This window comes from Phocoena sinus, chromosome 9 (genome assembly GCF_008692025.1).
Source record: "Phocoena sinus isolate mPhoSin1 chromosome 9, mPhoSin1.pri, whole genome shotgun sequence".
NCBI lineage: Eukaryota > Metazoa > Chordata > Mammalia > Artiodactyla > Phocoenidae > Phocoena > Phocoena sinus.
The window spans coordinates 73,043,384-73,062,752 of record NC_045771.1 but is presented as its reverse complement, the minus strand read 5'-3'; the positions used below and the strand labels follow the sequence as shown (position 1 = coordinate 73,062,752).

General features: G+C 35.7%; 1 protein-coding gene across 2 annotated transcripts in view; it reads left to right on the top strand.

The window, feature by feature from the left end:
* Positions 1-19,369, top strand: part of TMEM196 (transmembrane protein 196) — a 200,018-nt gene that overhangs the window by 93,400 nt on the left and 87,249 nt on the right. For both annotated transcript variants that reach the window (XM_032643248.1, XM_032643247.1), the window contains exon 3: positions 3,727-3,811. In XM_032643248.1, the coding sequence (XP_032499139.1) occupies positions 3,727-3,811 (85 nt within the window). The remainder of the gene's footprint in view (positions 1-3,726; positions 3,812-19,369) is intronic.

Genomic DNA, 19,369 nt, shown 5'->3' with positions numbered 1-19,369 from the left:
GACTTTGGAGATGTGATTATCATTAGGATCTCCAGATGGGTAAATTCTACTGGATTATCCAGACGGGCCCAGTGTAATCTCAAGGGGCTTTAAAAGTGGAGAAAGGAGGCAGAAGAAATCAGAGAAAGATATGTGACAATGGAAACAAGGTCAGAATGATAAATATGAGAAGGTCTCAAACCACTGCTGCTGGCCTTTAAGATGGAGAAAGGGGGTCACAAGCCAAGGAATGCAGGGCAGCCTCTAGAAGCTGGAGAGTCAGAGCCTACAGCCTCCACAAAGAAATGGAGCTGACACTTTGATTTTAGGACTTCTAACCCAAAGAACTGTAAGGTAATAAATTTATGTTGTTTTAAGCCACCAAGTTTGTGGTCTTTTGTTAGAGCAGCAATAGAAAAGTGATGCAGTATATTTCTTATGCATGTTCAATTATGTAAGCTGTAAAATCAGTGTCATCATTTCATGATCACTAACATTGGATAAAATGGCCTGCCTGGGGTACTGAACTTGCTTTGGGTCCATTCTTCACTGCCTGCCCCATTTTGGTGATCACATTTTATTCTCAACCCTATATGCTTACAGTGAGATTTACAGCCAGCTGGACAATACCTGGCTGTGTCTTGACAAAACACCACAGGTTTAAAAATGGTGTTCAGGTGACAGTGTCATAGGACAGTCTTTGTAGTTCTTTGGACCTGGGTCCAAATCCCAGCACCATAATTTACTAGCTGTGTGGCCGTAGTCAGTTGCCCAACTTCTCTGAGCCACCTTTCCTCATTTACCAATTTGGGATAATATATAACTTACAGAGTTGTTATGAGTATTAAACTACAGCATGTTCTTACACATTGTCTGGCATAGAACAGGCACTTAATAAACATTAGTTATTTATGTTATTACATCAGGGTTCAGTGATTCATTCAATTCAAGAAATATTGTGTGAGCCCTTACTGTGTGCTAAGAATTGTTTTCCCAATTTGCTTAATGACCACGTAGAGATAGAACTGAAATTGGTCTTCAGGATTTGAGAATCGTAGGTCACAGGTACAATGCCCATTACTGTATCCACAATTAACTGATTTAATTAATTAATTAATTAACAAATGGCTTTGATCATTTTTATTCAGTGTGGACGGACTTCATGTTATCCAGTGGAGGCCGTATGAAAATACCTCGCATCAGCCCAAAACACGTAAACCACACGCAGAGTATCTAAAGAAAACAGCATTTTCCCTACAGTTCTTGAAAAAATGTGATTGTAGTAGACTTCATTGAAAATGGAGGAGAAAACTTCAGAGCACTTGAGGTTATGACCAAATACCTATTTTTATCCTTAGGTTATTTGACTAGAACAGCATATACACGTTCAGTATTTCATTAAAAAGCACATTCCTGCTCAGAGACATAACAGATACACTTGCAGTGAAAGAATTTTATTTTCCTATTACAAACTCGGCCAGAACCACATGGAAAAAGACCAAAGGATGTATTACCTTTAAAATCCATTCATTTGGTTTTGAAAGGCTTTCTCTAAATACCAGCTGAAATGATTGTATTACTTTCAGTTCTTACTGAAGTGTTTATAAAGTTATTAAAGAAAAAATTAACAAAATATAAGGCAAAGAGGAGTATAACTATAAAGGCTCAATAAATCAAATGCAACGAAATGCCTTTTATTAATCAAAATTGTTAAAAAATAAAAGGAAAATTGTAGAAACTATTTTATGAAACCTAAAGAGTCATTATAGGGGTGAATTTAAGTTTAGTGTTTGATTATAAGTAAACCTTTAAACATCCATTTATTTCATTTACAAAGAAAGGGCCCAGTGAAATCAAACACACAAGAGGAAAGAAATAGTAGGAAATGTTTTCCTTAGTGGGCTTGTATTATGATGGTTAAAGTCTCTATTCTCAGTGGAGAATAGTGCCATTAATAGATTTGAACATGGCGAACATAATTCCTTAGGTATTTCAGCAGATTCCAAAACCAAATCCACAATCTTATACCATTAAGGCTAATGTGAAATGATTAACAAAATTACAAAGAGAACTGAAGGAGCCTTTAAATATCCTAGTAGAAACTTCTCATTTTATAGAAAAGGGAATTGAAGCCTGAAGAGATATACTACAATCCAATTAATGAATCACCCAAAATTAGAAGATCCAATATTTAGTTGTGGAACCTTGTTTTTGACTGCTAGTGTGTTGTCCAATTTTATTTCCACCTCACTTAACAGACTTTGTTCAAAATGCCTTTTGACTGTTTTCCAAGATCCAGTCCACAGTTAAGTGAGATTTGCTTCTAAAGTTTCCTAGGTATGTGCCCCAAGGTTTTGAAAGTAATTCTAAATAAATGTAACAAATTGTTTCTAAGGTAAGTTAGTATTGTCTAGAGCAGCACAATCCAATAAAAATATTTTCTAATGGATACAATGAAAAAGTAACAGATGAATAAATTATAGTAATACATTTTATTATTTAACTCAACATATCAAACAATTATTTCAACATGTAATAAATGTTTTAAAAATTAAGTAGATATTTTATATTCTTGCTTTATACTCAGTCTTCAAAATCAGTGTGGATTTTACATTTACAACACGTATCAATTTAGACTAGACATATTTCAAGTGCTCAGTTGCTAATCATGGCATGTGGCTACCATATTGGACAATATGTATCTAGAGTGACAACCATTATTCAAATTCTGCATTAAAATTAAATGACTTTGGTCTAATTATAAGCATGAATAACTGTTGAATAAATAATGGAACTGGCAGTTTTGGATTCCCTAAATATTAGAAATTGTATTTATATTCTGGACTTCATATTACATGTATATTGAATTTCTCATCTTTTCTCTTTTCTTCCTTTTGTTTCTCTCTTTGTTCTTTTCTGCTGTGTTCTGGGAGAATTCCTCTAACTGCCCTTGTAATTCATGGCCTTAATTTTCCATAGTATCTTATCAGTTCTTCAAGGTCTCCATTGCACATTTAAATTTGATAATTCGGTTTTTCGATGGGCTCTATTTCTTGATCTTAGATGATTCTCTGTGATAGATTTAATTTACCCTTCGATCTCCCTGATATTATAAAGTGTTTATTATTAATTTTCTCCCTTCTTTGGATTTATTTCATTTGGTTACTCAGAATACATTTCTCCTCTTTTATACTGTGTAATCTTTGTATAATAAATATTATATTGGTCATTTATTTCAAAGTTCTGTGGCAAAACAGTGGAGTACATGTGTGGAGGCCCAGGTAGTTAGGGATTGAAGCAGCTAAGCACACGGCTTCACCAGCAAAGGGTTTCAAATGACATTATTTAACTGTACCCCGGAGGGAACATCACAGTAAAGACTGTGGGAAATTAGTTTGCTGAATTTTAGTGACACTCAAGATATGCAGGTCATCGGAATGGCAGCATATCTCTGGCATGAACAATATGTAAATATCCTGTTTGTCCAGGTGCTGAACATCTTTGGAGTAAAACATGATACTAGACACACGGTGCAAGGTCTCTCTTACTGTGTAGAGGACTGCGTAGTCAAACTCAACTAAAGCTAGGCTGATTCTGCTGTCACGTGTGTCTGCATTCTTGTCAGTGTGCCTGAGGACAGAAGATATATCCCCACGTTTGCAAGAACTTGTATGATGTTTTGTATCTTCCTGTTAATAAATGTGGTCCATTGGCATATTTGGTCTAAACTTACTTTTATTTTAACAGACCACCTGATAACCAGATGCCATGCAGTATACACTCAACTCTGATCTCCAAAGGCCACCGAATATTGACTAGCCAGCTGGATCAGGTCAGTTTAAAATGATTGGTTTGGCCTTTTTTTTTCTCATTGCTTTCTTAATCTTCATGAAGAAAAGTCTAAAATTTTGTTATTGTCATGTAAGTTAGATGTTAGATGTTATGTGGGTTTCTGTTAAAGAGTAGTTCTTATCAAAAGGGAAAGAGGAAAATTTCTCCTTTCTGTAGTTTTATTGGGTAGTTTGTATTGCTTGTGTGGTATGGAGAGGGCGTATATAGTTAGGACAGCTAAGAAGCAGACTGAGGAGTCTCTCCATTTCTGATTGGTTGCCTGACTATGCAGGTAGTATACCTGAGGCAGACAGGTATTCTTCTTCCAGGACTGGGGCAGTCCCACAATCTTACATGCAGTCAAGATCGTCTGTGTCCCCCGCATCCTGCAAAAGTTGCTCACAGTTTCTGCCCCTCACTGTTTTCTCCTACCTGTCCATGTAGCAGTGACTGCTTGGTGTTCCACGTATTATGAACCAGATACAGACAAGTAAACTCTAAGGGATTTTATGGGTCACATGGTAATTTTCATTCCATGAGGAAAAGGCAAGAAAAGATTTTTAAAGCCTTGATATTACAAAATACTTTCCAGCATCATTTCAATGTTGGCTCTTCCTATCACTACAGTCCAACGAGATTCCATTAAATAAGGTCAAAGGTGTATAACTTTCCTTTTATCTGGTCCTTCTGTAGTCTCCATCCTTGGCCTACAAGCACAGCATTATCTTTGAGATGACCTAGGATTATATTAATTCTACAGATCCCAGGGAGTGGGTTCCTTCAGAAAGCCATAAATAAAACATCTATAACTCCACTCCTGTTACCTTCTGAGGCATAACTGAGATAGCAGAAATAATCTAAAATGTTTATTAGTTTCCAGTAAGGGAAAGTCATTAAACAAATGTAGGGCCATTCACAGCAAATACTCATCTTAAAAACACGATGGCAAATTAGATCAGTACTTTGCAAAAAAAAAACCACACACACACAAAGGATTTATATTTTGTACTTGCATTTACATGTTTGCTAATTCATTCCAGTTATGTTTTAATTGTAAGCATCTTTATAATCAATACTTTATCTTCATCATTTCAGGCCTTCCACGTTTTAATTGTTAGTCTTCTACACTTTCAAATATGATAGTTATTCTTTTATTTCACATTTATATGATAAATATAAGGGAATTTAGGAAGGAGGAAAGTTCGATGTCAAATGGAATTAAAATCCTAACTTGAAAAACATGCTAGAGAGCACTCACAATTCTTGACTTTTTCATCAACTCCAATTTCAAATATTTGTTGTATGATGATTTTACTTTTTCCTTTCTCTGCCCTGGAAGAAAAGCCGGCAATATTTTAATATCATGAAGCGTTATATTCGCTCTTTCGGTTGATTCTCAGAAAATGCCTGCACAGTCTCACTGTATGCCCAATGCACAGAAGTTTTTAAAGGCGTTGTTTTTCTTTAGGCATGCACTTAATATATGAAAACTGCTTGATTACTAAAAGACTCAAAGGAAGCTGATTTCATCTTCTCATGTCTATGGTTTCGTTTGTAAAAGGCTGAAAATGTGTACTGCCTATACGCATGAAAAATAGCCCAACACATAATCTTTTACTTACTCAACACAGCGTTTCCTGTTTTGAATCTGTGGATTCTAATAGGATCAAATTGTTTTCCCTTGTGATGATCTTGTAATGAGGATGCTGCATAATCGGAGGAGTAATTGATTCAAAAGAACTGGGAGTTGGGGAAAATAAGTAAAAAAAATTCCTGGAACTATGTACCCTAACTGACTCCAAAAATGATACTTTACATTCTAAATGAAGATAAAAACAAAACACAATGCTGTTTTTTGCTCAAAATATTTTAAAGCATTATATTTGAGGCCCAGTGAACGAAGAGCTGTTTGAAAGCTATTTGCAAGCATTGCAGCAACTGAAGCAGAAGCATATAGTTCAGGTGGAATGAACATAAATGTCAAAAAGGCTTCTGTCAGAAGGAAAATTCTGAACCCTGATAGTTCTACTTCCAATTATAGTAGCAGATACAGTATCAAGAAAAGACTGCAATGAAATTCAAGTGCTGTACTCAGCTGATGGCTATTCTTGTGTTGCTTTCTCTTTTAGCAAATTAGTCCTTCCAGGACCTATCTGTTGTGTAAAAGTCTTGCATTTATGTATATTGATTTTCCCTCTTCTGCAGTATAATATGTTATTATATGTGATCAGCTAATTTCTCCTTGAGTCTTTTTTGTATGACAAGGCAGGATTTCGGACATTCAAAATCAAATGTCTAGCTGTTACATTTCCGGTAACTTCAGAACAAGCTTGAAATATGAGAAATATTGGTAAAACGATCTGAAGGTTGATGAATCTCAATAGAGACAAAAATAATCCAGAAATAGATCAACAAATATCATTAATACTCCACCCTAGTAAACAAAAGGAAAAGTCATTAAGATAAAACTCAGCAGAAGATGAATAGACATTTTCCCTTCAATCTAAGTATGTAATTATTCCAGAACTGTAGGTATATAAACTATATGCTATTATTTTGTTTGCAGTTACATATGCCAATGTACTCAAACTCAGTGACCAAGGAACTTTACTGAAGTGGTTTTTAGCTTTAATTTTAGGCCAAAGGGACAAATGTAAAAGAAACAAATTAATATAATAATTTTTTTTTAAATACAGGCATTTATAGGTGTAATGAAAGTTTACCTGTGCCCTTTATGAGTTACATGAGAATAACTACATAAAACTATAGCATAATGACACTAAGTCCTCAATTAGTTAATAAAAGTTAATTATGTTTAATATTTAATTTTTGTTACTATGACAAGAAAGCAATAAAATTGCTGATAGATCATTTTAATCACAAGGTTTGAAACCAAAGGGTAGTATGGAATTAATCAATAAAATTAAACTAAGCACTCTACTCACCTGAAGTTAAAATGTGGCTGGACTTTGAGACCTATTTTATTATCATTTAGGATTATTTTTGTTAAATTACATGATGATAACTATGTATTTGAGAATATGAAAACGTTTTCAACCAAAATTATGTAAAGGATAAACACATGAGCTCATAGCTGAGGAGTATAATAAAATATTTTTCTCTTGACCTTTTCTATTTTATCTAGTTTGATCATCTATTTGAGGAAAAGCTCTTGAAAAGCTATTTAATAAGTAATAAAGTATCCCTTTCCAAAAGGCGTAGTCCTAAGGATTTAGAAATGTAGTCCTGAGGATTAGAAAGAATTTACTTAGGAGGGAAATTATATAGCGATTAAAAAACACTACTGCTACAAATTATATCAGCGATTTTACAGAGGGATTCTATTTAACTCCTTGAATACTGCAGCATTAAAGCTTAGAGTATGATGTTACCAAAGTGATTATATTATTAAAAAGATTGGTAAAACCCAGTTACCAGTATGCGAGAATGACACTCTTGTTTTAAAGGATATCCAGGTTGTTCAATATTATTAAAGTCAATAATAAACAGAGTAGAAAGTAAGCAAAGGAATTCATTTATCTTGTACAGCTGGAAAAATATCTTTATATTTTGAATTACAGAACTTACACACATTTTAATTAACTCATTCACAGAGACTAATTAATATGTCAGAAAATTAGCACTAGTTATAGTGTCAATAACTCAGTTCTATTGAATTTTAATCCTAGCATAGAGAGGAATCATTTCCAGGGAAAAAATAATACTTTTAAATTAAAATTCCTTGCATTTTCAAAATTTAATAAGCCAGTAAGATGGAATTTGGATTCATCAGTAATTCAGCTTATTCAGGTAAATCCAAACATCTTTAAAAGACTAAATGATTTCAATCTAGGAACCAGCCTAAACAAGTTTTGACCTTTGATATCTGAAAATTGTTATATCAGCCTTGTTTATAGAAAATAAGAAAGTATTTGAAAATTAGGACATTATAAAGAGAACAAAACTGTATTTAGTCTATTGAAGCAGCTTATCAAAAACTTAACATGAAAAGCATTTTTGTTATAAAATTTTTAAATAATACAAAGCTTCATGTTCCATAAGGAGCACACTCAACCAAACCTGTTTATAACTTCATATCTTATAGTTTCCACTGGAAAATTATCTCTATAATTATAGGCTTGGTCTTTCATAATATATAACTATAAATATACAATATATATTCATCTATCTCCAATATGCAACTTGGAAAAAAAGAGTGCTTTGACTCTTTGAAATAGAGGGATGTTAAATTAAAAAATCAGGAATTCCCACACCTGCCAGAGATGTAACTCTTCTTTGCTGTTACATGTCATATATTTGGAAAAGTTTCTGACAAGAGTGTGGATGTCGGGGAATAGGCTACTAATTTCATTTCCATACTGATTGATAAAAGGTTATGAGTTGAGTCACATTTGTCAAGTAACATAGATCCTTTTTTGATTTTCCTTTTCTTCAGTGCCTGGAGCTTAGTAATAGGTGCTTTAAATACTTTTATTTAAATTTTTAAAAAAGGTAGAAAGACTATTTCTCATTAATCTGGAGGAATAACACAACCTAAAAAAAAACAAAATAAAAACAAAAGAGGAAGAAGCATCCTGTTTCACCCAAGGTCACGGTGATGACACCTTTGTAAGAGCAGAAGACATTACTGACCTCAGCCTGGTTTGTATTTGAGAATATTCTGTATATTCCTTATGACAGTTCAAGTTCAAGAAAAACCACCCCTCTAGGGAGGTATAGAAATGTACTGAAATGTGGTTATTATACCCGGCTCCGTTGTTGCAATTCATGTCTGTCTTCAGCTTTAGTACTTTGGAGGAGATCAGGAATACTGGGCTTATCTTTTGTATTTTCATACTATAAGATGACTCTCAAGTCAATATAGCTAACTGTACTTTTACTTTTAAATCAAGAGTTGAATTCTCCATTGGACATTGGTACACCTGACCAATATCGATTATATATTCCCTAAGACCAACAGCGTACCATGTTCAGTTTATCCAAAAGTAAATACATTAACTCCTCTTCTCCCCAACTCTATCCCACACCTAATAATATTCTTTCACTATATACTTTTTCTTGTTGGTTACAAGACACTTGCAAAGAAAGTAATTGTCCTTCTAATACCCATTTCTCCTTCTTGTTTGGTAACCCAACATTAAATATATTCAGAGTGGCAAAGTGTTCAGATAAAGTACACTTCCCAGCCACCCTTGCCACCAGGTTTGACCATGTTACTAAGTTCTGGCCAAAGAAATAAGTGTGGAAGTTGTTAGGTGAGGATTCTGTGAGCCTTTTAAAAGGGAGAGAAAAGGCTGTGCTGTGCTCATTTTGTCTTCCACTTTCTGCTCCCTGCGTGGTATATGGAAATGGTACTTGAGCTGCAGCAACCACCCTGGACGATGCAAAATCTAACGAAGAAGAAAAACAGATGGTGGAGCAGCAGGTTGAAGGAGCCTGAGTCTCTGTTAACACTGCATGGCTGTCATCTAGGCTGAGAATGCTACCCGCATTCTGCTCATTGCAGAGAGAAATAAACTGCTACTTATTTTAACCACTGTTATTTCTGGTATCTGTTACTAGCAGTAGAAAGCGATTCCTTACTAACACAGTACAGAGTTCCCAAGAGTCCTTCTAGAATTTCTCTCTCCTCTGTAATCCACCCCAGCTGTCAGTTTAATTTCTTAAATTTATTTCAAATTTTCTGCTTTCTCTACATCTCCACTTTCATTACTTTAGTTCAAACACTTGTCATCTGATACCACACCATTGCTGTGGACTCTTAATTTACCTGCTTTCGGCCTTACTTCCCTAGGGCGTAGCATCCCCACTGCTGCCAGAGCGTTCTCTGAAATGATGATCTGATCATAATCCTCTCTGCTCATTCTCAGGTTCAGATACCTTCCATGACTTATTTCCAACCAGGTAATGTTTTTTTAGAGCGCCAAAAATATATGACTCTAGAGTATTGGCCTTGTCTCTGGTCTTATGCTCTAGAAGTACCAAAACACTGGTATTTCCCTGAATACCCCTCCAATTCCTTGTCAGTGCTGTTTATTCTCTGGAATGCCTATTCTCAGGCTGTTGGTTATAAAACTCTTATCAATTTAAAACATGTTTAAGTTTCTCTTTGAAGATTTCATGACTCCTGATTTGTTAAACACAATCTTCACTCTGTAAAATTCATTGTACACTATTCTGTTTTATATCACACTGTATCGTTATTATTTTTTTACATGCCTGTTTCATTTACAAGACTGTGGGCAATCTAAGGACAGATAGAATGTATTTCTCATTTTCATACCTTGTACCTCCAGTTTCTGTCTCAGTGTCTGGGGAATAGTTGTACAGGCCACTCAGGAAGTATTTGAGGAATCTGGATTGTAGTATAGCTCCTTTCTGAGATACTATTAGTTAACAAACTCCCAAGAGATGATGGCATCATGGGTCATCCTAATGGAAGCCAAAATCATTCAGGATTATTATCTACATTAAATGACCATTGGGACTGTCTTGCACTAAGCTACTACTATGTTTGGGCTAATCAAAGAGCAAGGGTCTTGGAAAGTTAGAAGAAAAACAGATGGTGGCATAATGATGTAAAGACTATTTTGCTCCTGTAAATGATAGCAACATTAGCTCACCTTTGCAAGTAAATAAAACAGGTTAATTGTGAATTAATATTTTACTAAAATTCTTCTCTATCAAGCTTCATTAAAGAGAATTCGTCAGTCAGTCCGTTTTCATAGGTTTAGTTCTTCTCCATTTGGTTGTGGTTATCTTATCATTCAGGCCCAGCTAATAGATAACAATCATTTCTATTTTTTGAAATTCAGCAAATTTAGCTACTCTTGGTACTTAATATGTTTAAATGTCTTAGATGTTTAGAAAATACTTAAAACAAGCTTTGCTGTTCTGAAATACAGTCCCTTTACCAGACACATTTTTTAAATTATTTTAAGAGAAATAAGTTAGTTTAAGTACATTAGATAAAATCTTTGGCAGTCAGTGTTCAGAATTTAGTGGTTAGTAGAAAAGCAATCATTTTCTGCTAATGCTTTACTTATTAGAATTGGGCATTTGATTTCCCCCATTCTAATGTATGATAATCACTATCAAGAGGGGCCCAATTTGGAGAACAACCCATTATTCCCACAGTACTGTTGGTGTCCTCTCTGTATAGTAAATCAGAACAACAAAAAATTTTATTTGGAACCTTACTCAGCAAGTAACCTTGCTGACTGATCTACTCATTGCACTGCTCTTGCAGAAATACTGCTTTGTGAACTCTGACGTAGGTAAAGTGAAATAAAACATTATTTCTTGCACCCTCAAAGATTCCAGGCTGTCTATGTACTTTTCATTGTAAATAAAATAGATTTTTTAAAGTCTATAGAGATGCATGTTTCACATTTGTGGTAGAATTTTTTTCCTCTGTGCTTCAATATTGGCTTTAATAGCACTAAAATTACTGGTAGAGAAAAAAAAAATTCTAGTCTTACTCCCCAAAGAAAATGAAATTTGAGTAAATAGGTATGAGGATTATTTGATATTTCGTGATATTTGAACCTGCTTTTTAACTGTATGCCATGGCAGTTTCCCTAGCTGAATTTTAAGTTACTTTCCTAGGGTCGTAGAGCAAGTAACTATTGGAGGAAGGATTCACTTCTAGTTGAGCTGGTTCTGGAGCTTCCACATTAACCATTTTTTCTGTAGTGTCTCCAATGGACATTATATTGATATTTAACAAAGCATGTTCTATTCAATTCAAAATGATTCAACAGAATTTATTGAGAACCTACTATGATCTAGGCCCAAGATGCCTAACTCTGTAGAGCTCAAATCTGAATAAGGAGAAACGATGGACAGTTAACCTAATAAATAAGTAAATGGGTAATCTACTCTTTTAGGAGATTGTAAGCACACTGTGGGGAAAAAAAAAGACAAAAGCAAAAACATAAAGAAGAGCAGGTGTAAGGGAGACTGAAATATTTGGGAATGGATTATTTCTGAATTGTTTTATTTGTTAACACGTACCCTCTCTGAGTAACAACTTTTTCAACCAGAGAACAGTGCTTGTATACAGTTTATATAGATATAATAAAATGAAGTCTTACAGCCTCCACTCATTTCCAAAGTTATTTAGGTTAGCATCTTTTCTCCTACCCCTTCAGTGAGGTTATGCCATATATTGTATATAATCAGATGTTTTAAATCACAGTCTGCATTCCTCCCTGGGATCTGATCTCCTAAGTGATTTTGGTTTAAAACAAAGTTTTTACACCAAGGTACACTTTTTCTGCTATAAAGTTCTATGAGTTTTGACAAATGCACAGTGTCATGTAGCCATCACTTCAGTATCATACAAAATACATTCTCCCCACAGCTTATGGGCAGGCTTCCTGCTGGAATCCAGAATGCAGTCAGCAGGAACCACCTCCTTTGACTGCATGGGCTCTTCTTGTATCTTAAGTCTGCCGGCTTTCAGACGGGAACCCATACCATTGGTTCTAGTTTCAGGCCCTTGGACTCAGACTTGACCTAAACTTTGATTTTCTTGAGCTTGTCAACTGCAAATCTAAGGACTTCTGAGCCTTCATAATTGTTTGAACCAATTCTACCTTCTGTTATATATTCTTCTGAATATATATATATACACACACACACACATATATGTATACATCCTATTGATACCCTATTTTTATCTGGAAAACCCTAACTACTAATACAATAGCTTATTTCTTTTTTTTTTTTTTTTTTTTTTTTTTTTTTGGGTATGCGGGCCTCTCACTGTCGTGGCCTCTGCCGTTGCGGAGCAGAGGCTCCGGACGCGCAGGCTCAGCGGCCATGGCTCACGGGCCCAGCCGCTCCGCGGCATGTGGGATCTTCCCGGACCGGGGCACGAACCCGCGTCCCCTGCATCGGCAGACGGACTCTCAACCACTGCGCAACCAGGGAAGCCCTGCTTATTTCTTTTTGTATTTATATTATATTGTATGGATGTACTCATTTGTTTATCCATTCACCTATTGAAGAACATCTTGGTTGCTCCGAGCTTTTAGCAATTATGAATAAAGCTGCTGTAAACATTCATGTGTAGGTTTTTGTGTGGACATAAGTTTTCAGCTCGCTTGAGTAAATACCTAGGAGCACAATTGCTGGATTGCATGCTGAGACTTTGTGCAGCTTCCTAAGAGACTATCTTCTGAAGTGGCTATACAGTTTTGCATGCCCACCGGCAATGGATGAGCTCTCTGCAATCCTCCCTTCACTTGGTATCGATTTCTTGCATTTAACCATTCCAGTAGGTGTGTGGTGGCATCTCATTGTTGTTTTAATTTATATTTCCTTAAAAACAAATTATTTTGAGCATTTTTTCATATAGTTATTTACCATCTGTCTGTCTTCTTTGGGGAGATCTTTGTTTATGTCTTTAGTTATTTCCTTAGTGAATTGTAAGAGTTCCTTGTATATTTTGGATACAAGTCCTTTATCAGATATATGATATGCAAATATTTTGATATCATATTACACATTCAGTTCTCTGTCTTTGCTTTATTTTTTCATAACGTATTTTTTTTTAATGGTTAACCTCCTAGTTTCCAGGACTGTAATAGTTTGAAGCAGCCAAGAAGCAACAGCACTGAGATCTCAATGGACTTGTTGACAATAACTTTATGGAGGTAATTTTTTCCAAGGATGAGAGCTCTGGTCCAAGGCCCAAGTGATACAGCTGCTCAGCCCCTGGTGGTTTGTTTAACATTTCTACAATGTTATTATCCCACCAAGTGCATGGGGAACAGTAATTCCAGGTCAAGCTAAGTCAGGTATCACAGTAGGGAAGGATGTTATGATACATCGGTCCTGGAGGAGGAGAAAAGGCCCTTTTCTGCTGATTCAGAATTGTGGTCTTTTCAGGTGATAGATGATTAGATGATACAAAGAGAAGTCATTTCGATGTTGTAATAGTGAAAATCATGATAATGAGTCAGAAATGCATCATCTTAAATACTTTAGTGGGAAAAACATACAGCCTCAGAGTCTCACTTTAAGCCTCAAATAAATTTCAATCTTTTCCTATTCTCAAGAAACAACTGGGCTTCCCTGGTGGCACAGTGGTTGAGAATCTACCTGCCAATGCAGGGGACACGGGTTCCATCCCTGGTCTGGGAAGATCCCACATGGCGCGGAGCAACTAGGCCCGTGAGCCACAACTACTGAGCCTGCGCATCTGGAGCCTGTGCTCCGCAACAAGAGAGGCCGCGATAGTGAGAGGCCTGCGCACCGCGACGAAGAGCGGCCCCCACTTGCCGCAACTAGAGAAAGCCCTCGCACAGAAGCGAAGACCCAACACAGCCAAAAATAAATAAATAAAATGACACAGGAACTATGTTTAAAAAAGAAAGAAAGAAAAAGAAACAACTGAGATAAGAATAATTTAGGGAGCCTCAAAACTAGTATGAAGAAATACATCTCCAATAAGACAGAGATCCTTCTTTACTATCTCCATTCCTTGCCTGTGTAGGGAATAAGAGCCATGACTCACCCTCACACACACTCATAGAGGCAAATCATTAGATATATAATAGTCTCAGGGTGTAGGGGTTAAGCATTACCTCTGGAGGGATGGAGCCTAGACCTCTTACCATCCTAAACAAAGGCAGTCATTCTTCCTCCTCAATCCTCTTAAAATTTTACATTTAAATTGTCAGAAACAAGATGGAATGCAAAGTGTCTTTGCTCAGTATCTGTTCAGACTTATCCTCTAGAACTCAAGAGGTGATAATTTCCATACCCTCACTGCCCCATCTGAGAAAATAAGAACTTTGCTGCTAAGATGTTAGGGATGTTAAGGAATCTGCAGTACAGCTAGAAAATAGGTAGCTCATATTCATTTCCTATTCCCTGCTTTTTCCCTATGAAGTACAAACCAAATCCATGACACTAGCCACTGCCATTATTTAGAAACAGGTTTTCTGACTTACAGCTGAAGCCTCATGGACAGCTATGACACCTTCATTTGTGGCTTACGTTTCTTTCTTGCAGGGTGGGTAGAGGGGAGGCTCTCTACTTTGTTAAAACAACTAAAAAAAAACATAACTTCGTTCATTATTTAGATGCTTTCTATCATAATATATAATCTAATTCTTAAGCTCATCAAGACAAACAAAAATTAATGTATGAGGAATTCTTACCTTAACTAGAAACTGCTGCAAGGAACACAGTATTATGAAGTGTGTCTAAAGAAAATTGAAAATCAGGCAATATAAACAACTTGAATGCCAGAGACTAAACTGACCTCCTAAAACCCTCATTAATGTGCCCCAAAATGCAGCTGAGCTAGCCAGATCTTGATGAGACACACATGATTCCATAGTCAGCATGCTCATGGTGTGAGTTTTCCCCAAGTGTCCAAGCCCAAGCATCCAAGTCCAAAGGAGCAAACTTGGAATCTTTTTGTCTGGGATCTTTAAGATTTCAATTTATCTTGCCCATTCTGTGAATGCCATTTACCAGCTCTTCTTAAATTAGATGTTAACAAAGTTTCCTTAGCACAGTTTCCTTGTGCTGAACAGAAAGAAGAGAATGCAAATACATGGAATTCAGAAACTGTTTTCAGACTTGCCAATCAGGTCTCCAACTCCCAGGAGAGTAGCAACCGTCTCCACACCTGGATGTCATTAAATTTCATATTGTTGTTTATGCCAAGATGGAACCTGAGCTGAACTTGGACACTCAAGATGGAGCAAGCATCTGGGACAACACTGCTAAAAAAGTAAATTTTGGAAATTTTGTTCTCTAAGTTTATACCACTATCTTTTCACATAAGGAAAAAAAGAACACTGCCTGTTGCCACTGCTTAAGTGACAACACTTTTAATTCAGAAAGAGGAGGTACGTTCTCCTATTGTCTTTAATAAAGTGAAAATTAAATAATCATCTTATGAATTTGATCACAGTAGGCATGAAAAATTCTAGCTAAACAGTACCTCCAGTGAGTTGAGCAGGAACATTGTCCTTGATGGGTATTTTAAGTTTACTGACAACATTTGCCCGGAGGGGTAAGAAAAAAGTCATGTATATAAATTAGTGTTTACTTTTCAGTTTCCCTCCCACGTTGTCTGTATGACAGTGTTTCCAATCAGGAAAAATTACTCCCTCCAGGGGAAGTATCAGAATCTTGAAGGGAAGCAAGTATAGCTTGTTCAATAAGCCACATTCAAATTAAACTATTATAAATTTGGAAAAAAATAACTCTTGCTCTTTTAAATGCGAGCACATAGTAATACTCCACAAAACATGCCCTAGGCCCTACACAAGGGAATACATCAAAATCTCCTGGGGGAAAAAACATGATATTTTTATATTATAATAATATGCAGCCAAGGGCTTAAAAAGTTTTAAAATAATTTACTGCAAGGTATGACTCTTTAAATAAAACTCTTTTTGAAATAGACATATCTCATTTTACATATTTTCAAGGACCTTCAAAGTTTCCGAAGGACTATGACCTAAATGTTACCATTACAGTGTTGCTCAAAACAGTTGGGAATTTTCATCTGGAAAAGTCTAATGTAACTTATACACAAGACAGGAAAGTCCATCTCATTCCTTTGTAGCCACATATACCTACCTATTACCCATTTTTATATAACTTTGCAGAGCCATTGATTTGTCCCTGCCGCATTCTGTTTACCAAATCATCTTGTATTTAATGTAGTAGTTTACTAAGAACTTGAAAAGCCTACAAAATGCAAATCCCTGTGCCCTAACCTCAGAAATTCCTATTCATCTAGGTATTTTAGATAATTCTGAGGTAGTTTATGGGGAACTTTGGTAACTATTACATTAATAGATGGAAATCTGCTTCCATTAAGGAAAGCTAGATGATCATGCCAAAGGTTCTGAAGACTTTTCCAAAAAAATTCCCAAGTGGTTTTGGGCAATGACACCATTCCGACAAGTGCATGGTCTCCCTTGTTAACAACCTTCAAAGGCGAAATTTGCCTGGATCTATGAATTGTTACAAGTTTATTTTTCTAAGAAATCCACAGTGTAGTCACTTACAGTCTGTGGTATGCTATTTCTGGCTTGCCTGCTGGTTGCCTCTTTTCTCTCTGCCAGAAAACTTGTGGACCTAGCTTGTCATCCCTACATGAACTACTGTCTTCTGTGATGTTTGCTACCTGCCCTCTGCCTGGCCGCCTTCCACAGCTCCATAGGAATGATGGATTACCTCCACCCCAGCTCCCCCCACCCCTTATTTGGAGTTTCCAAGCTAGCATTAGAGTCAGACTTCTATGAGCAATGACCACCGTCCACTGAATAACAAGCAGGGGAGCAACTAGATGATAATCACTAAGTACACAACATCTTCCTGAGTATAGCATGTTGCCTGGAGATAGAAAAAGAGGAAGTAGCTCTAATGATTTTTGTCAGTTAAGCACTTGCTTTAGATGTAGAAAAACTTTTGGCACTAAGGATCATAAAACCCTGAATGTGTAATAGCTTTCTCCAGGAGCCTCTAGGGTGGTTAACATGAAATTCTACTGGAAGTCACAGGTATAAGTTAGAGTTATGGGAGTTATGTTTTCTTCTTATTTCTTTTTACCAACTGAGAATGATTCCATTAACCTGGACTTCTCCTGCTTATCAATAAAGGCTAAATAACTCTGGTTTCCTTAGAGTGAGAGTTAAGGATCCGGGAGAAGGAAGAAATGAGGAATGTGGTTTCTTAACTCCAAAATTTTTCAGACATCCCATTGATATTCAAGATTAAAAACGGTGTAGTGCACGCTCTAAAATATATACAGTGCTACCTTCAAATTGGAAAAAGTTTATGCTTCTTAATGTACATTTTGGGGACACACATAATTTATCATTTAATTTATTTAAATTATAGCATCACTGAATTCAACAAAGTCATAATCTGAAATTGATTTTTAATTCATCGCTCTAAAGAATATTGTCAATTAGCTCTAAAAATATTTGTGCATTTTGTTTACACAGAGAATGAGTTTATTTCTAGATGTGTTTTAGCATATCAACTTTGGTATATTAAAAAAGGTAATATCAGCTTATTCTTTTCATTAATTTAAAAACAAAGCTTTTATATTTCATAAAGTTTTACAGCTAACAACACATTGAATTATTTCTGGCGTCTTTGATGCTAATTAACATACTCCTGATAAGTTTTGATAATCATCTTTATAGTGTTATAGAGCCACCTTTAGAGCATTGACTCTTAATTAGGAATTTAAAACTCTAAACACCACTCCCCAGGTTTAGATTAAAGTAAATTAGACACAGCATACTGTTTATTCTGCAGCATTTTAAAATAAATCACTATACAAACAATATAACACATTCTAAGAACGTCAGCTAATTAAATATAAATTCTAGAATAACAGCTATTTGATATTTTAAAATTTAACTGTCACCAGAGAAATCTTTAGATTATCATCGGATAATTACTGAATATTATTATTTGGATTTTGAAGTATATACGATTATTTTCAATTATAAAGTGTTCATTCTACTTCAAGAGACAAAAATGTTTAAATGAATAAAAATGTTTATAAAATTGAAATTATAAAAATTAAAAATAAAATTAGTCAGAACTTAATAGTAACATAATGGTACTGATAATAAAAATAATAATGATAATTACCATTATAATCACCTATGTTTTTACTGGTGGTAAATTTTAATAAATAAGATACCAAATATAACATATCTTACAGATCATATTTTATTTAACCTCTCTATAATTAATTGATGCCCACTCCATCCTTCCTGAAGTATATTTTAACTTGTATTATAGAATCCCATGTTGTCCTGGTTTTCCTTTCCTCGGACTTCCGGTTACTACTACGCAGTCTTCATTGTAGTCAGTGCTTCTTCTGCCAATTCATTAGATATCTGTGATTCTCAGGGTTCTTTCTGTCCAGGGCCCTCTTCACTCATTGGGTGTTTTATCCATTTCTAAGTCTTCAACTCCTATCTATATGACTCCCAAATCAAAATTCCTACTCCAAATGTAGGTCTGACTACCCATCTGTCCATCCGTCAAGTTACTTAAGTGTTCTATAGCAGCTCCAACTCTACATGTCCCAAACCAGCCAACCCTGTACTCTAGTTTGCAGGGATCAAGGCACTGACATAGGCATTATATTTAATTCTTTCCTTCCCTTCACCTCACACATCAGCCATTTCCAAAATACCTTGATTCTAACACCTAAACATAGGAATCCATTCCCCCTTTCCATTCTCAAAGATACTCTCCTAGTCTTAGGAAGCCAGTATTTCTCCACAGGGTTTCCATAGTATCCTGCTAAATAAGCTCCCTGCATCTAATATAATCTCTCAGAATTACACTGCATTGCCAGAAAACTCTCTAAATAGAAATCTCATCCTTTCACTCATTCTTGAGCCACTTTAACCACCTTTGCGTATGTCCTGAGGTCTGAGGACCTCCGTGACCTCACCTCTGCTTAATTCTCTGGCCTTGAGCATCATCACTTCCTAGTTCATTATTTATTTAAAATTTTTTCCAGATT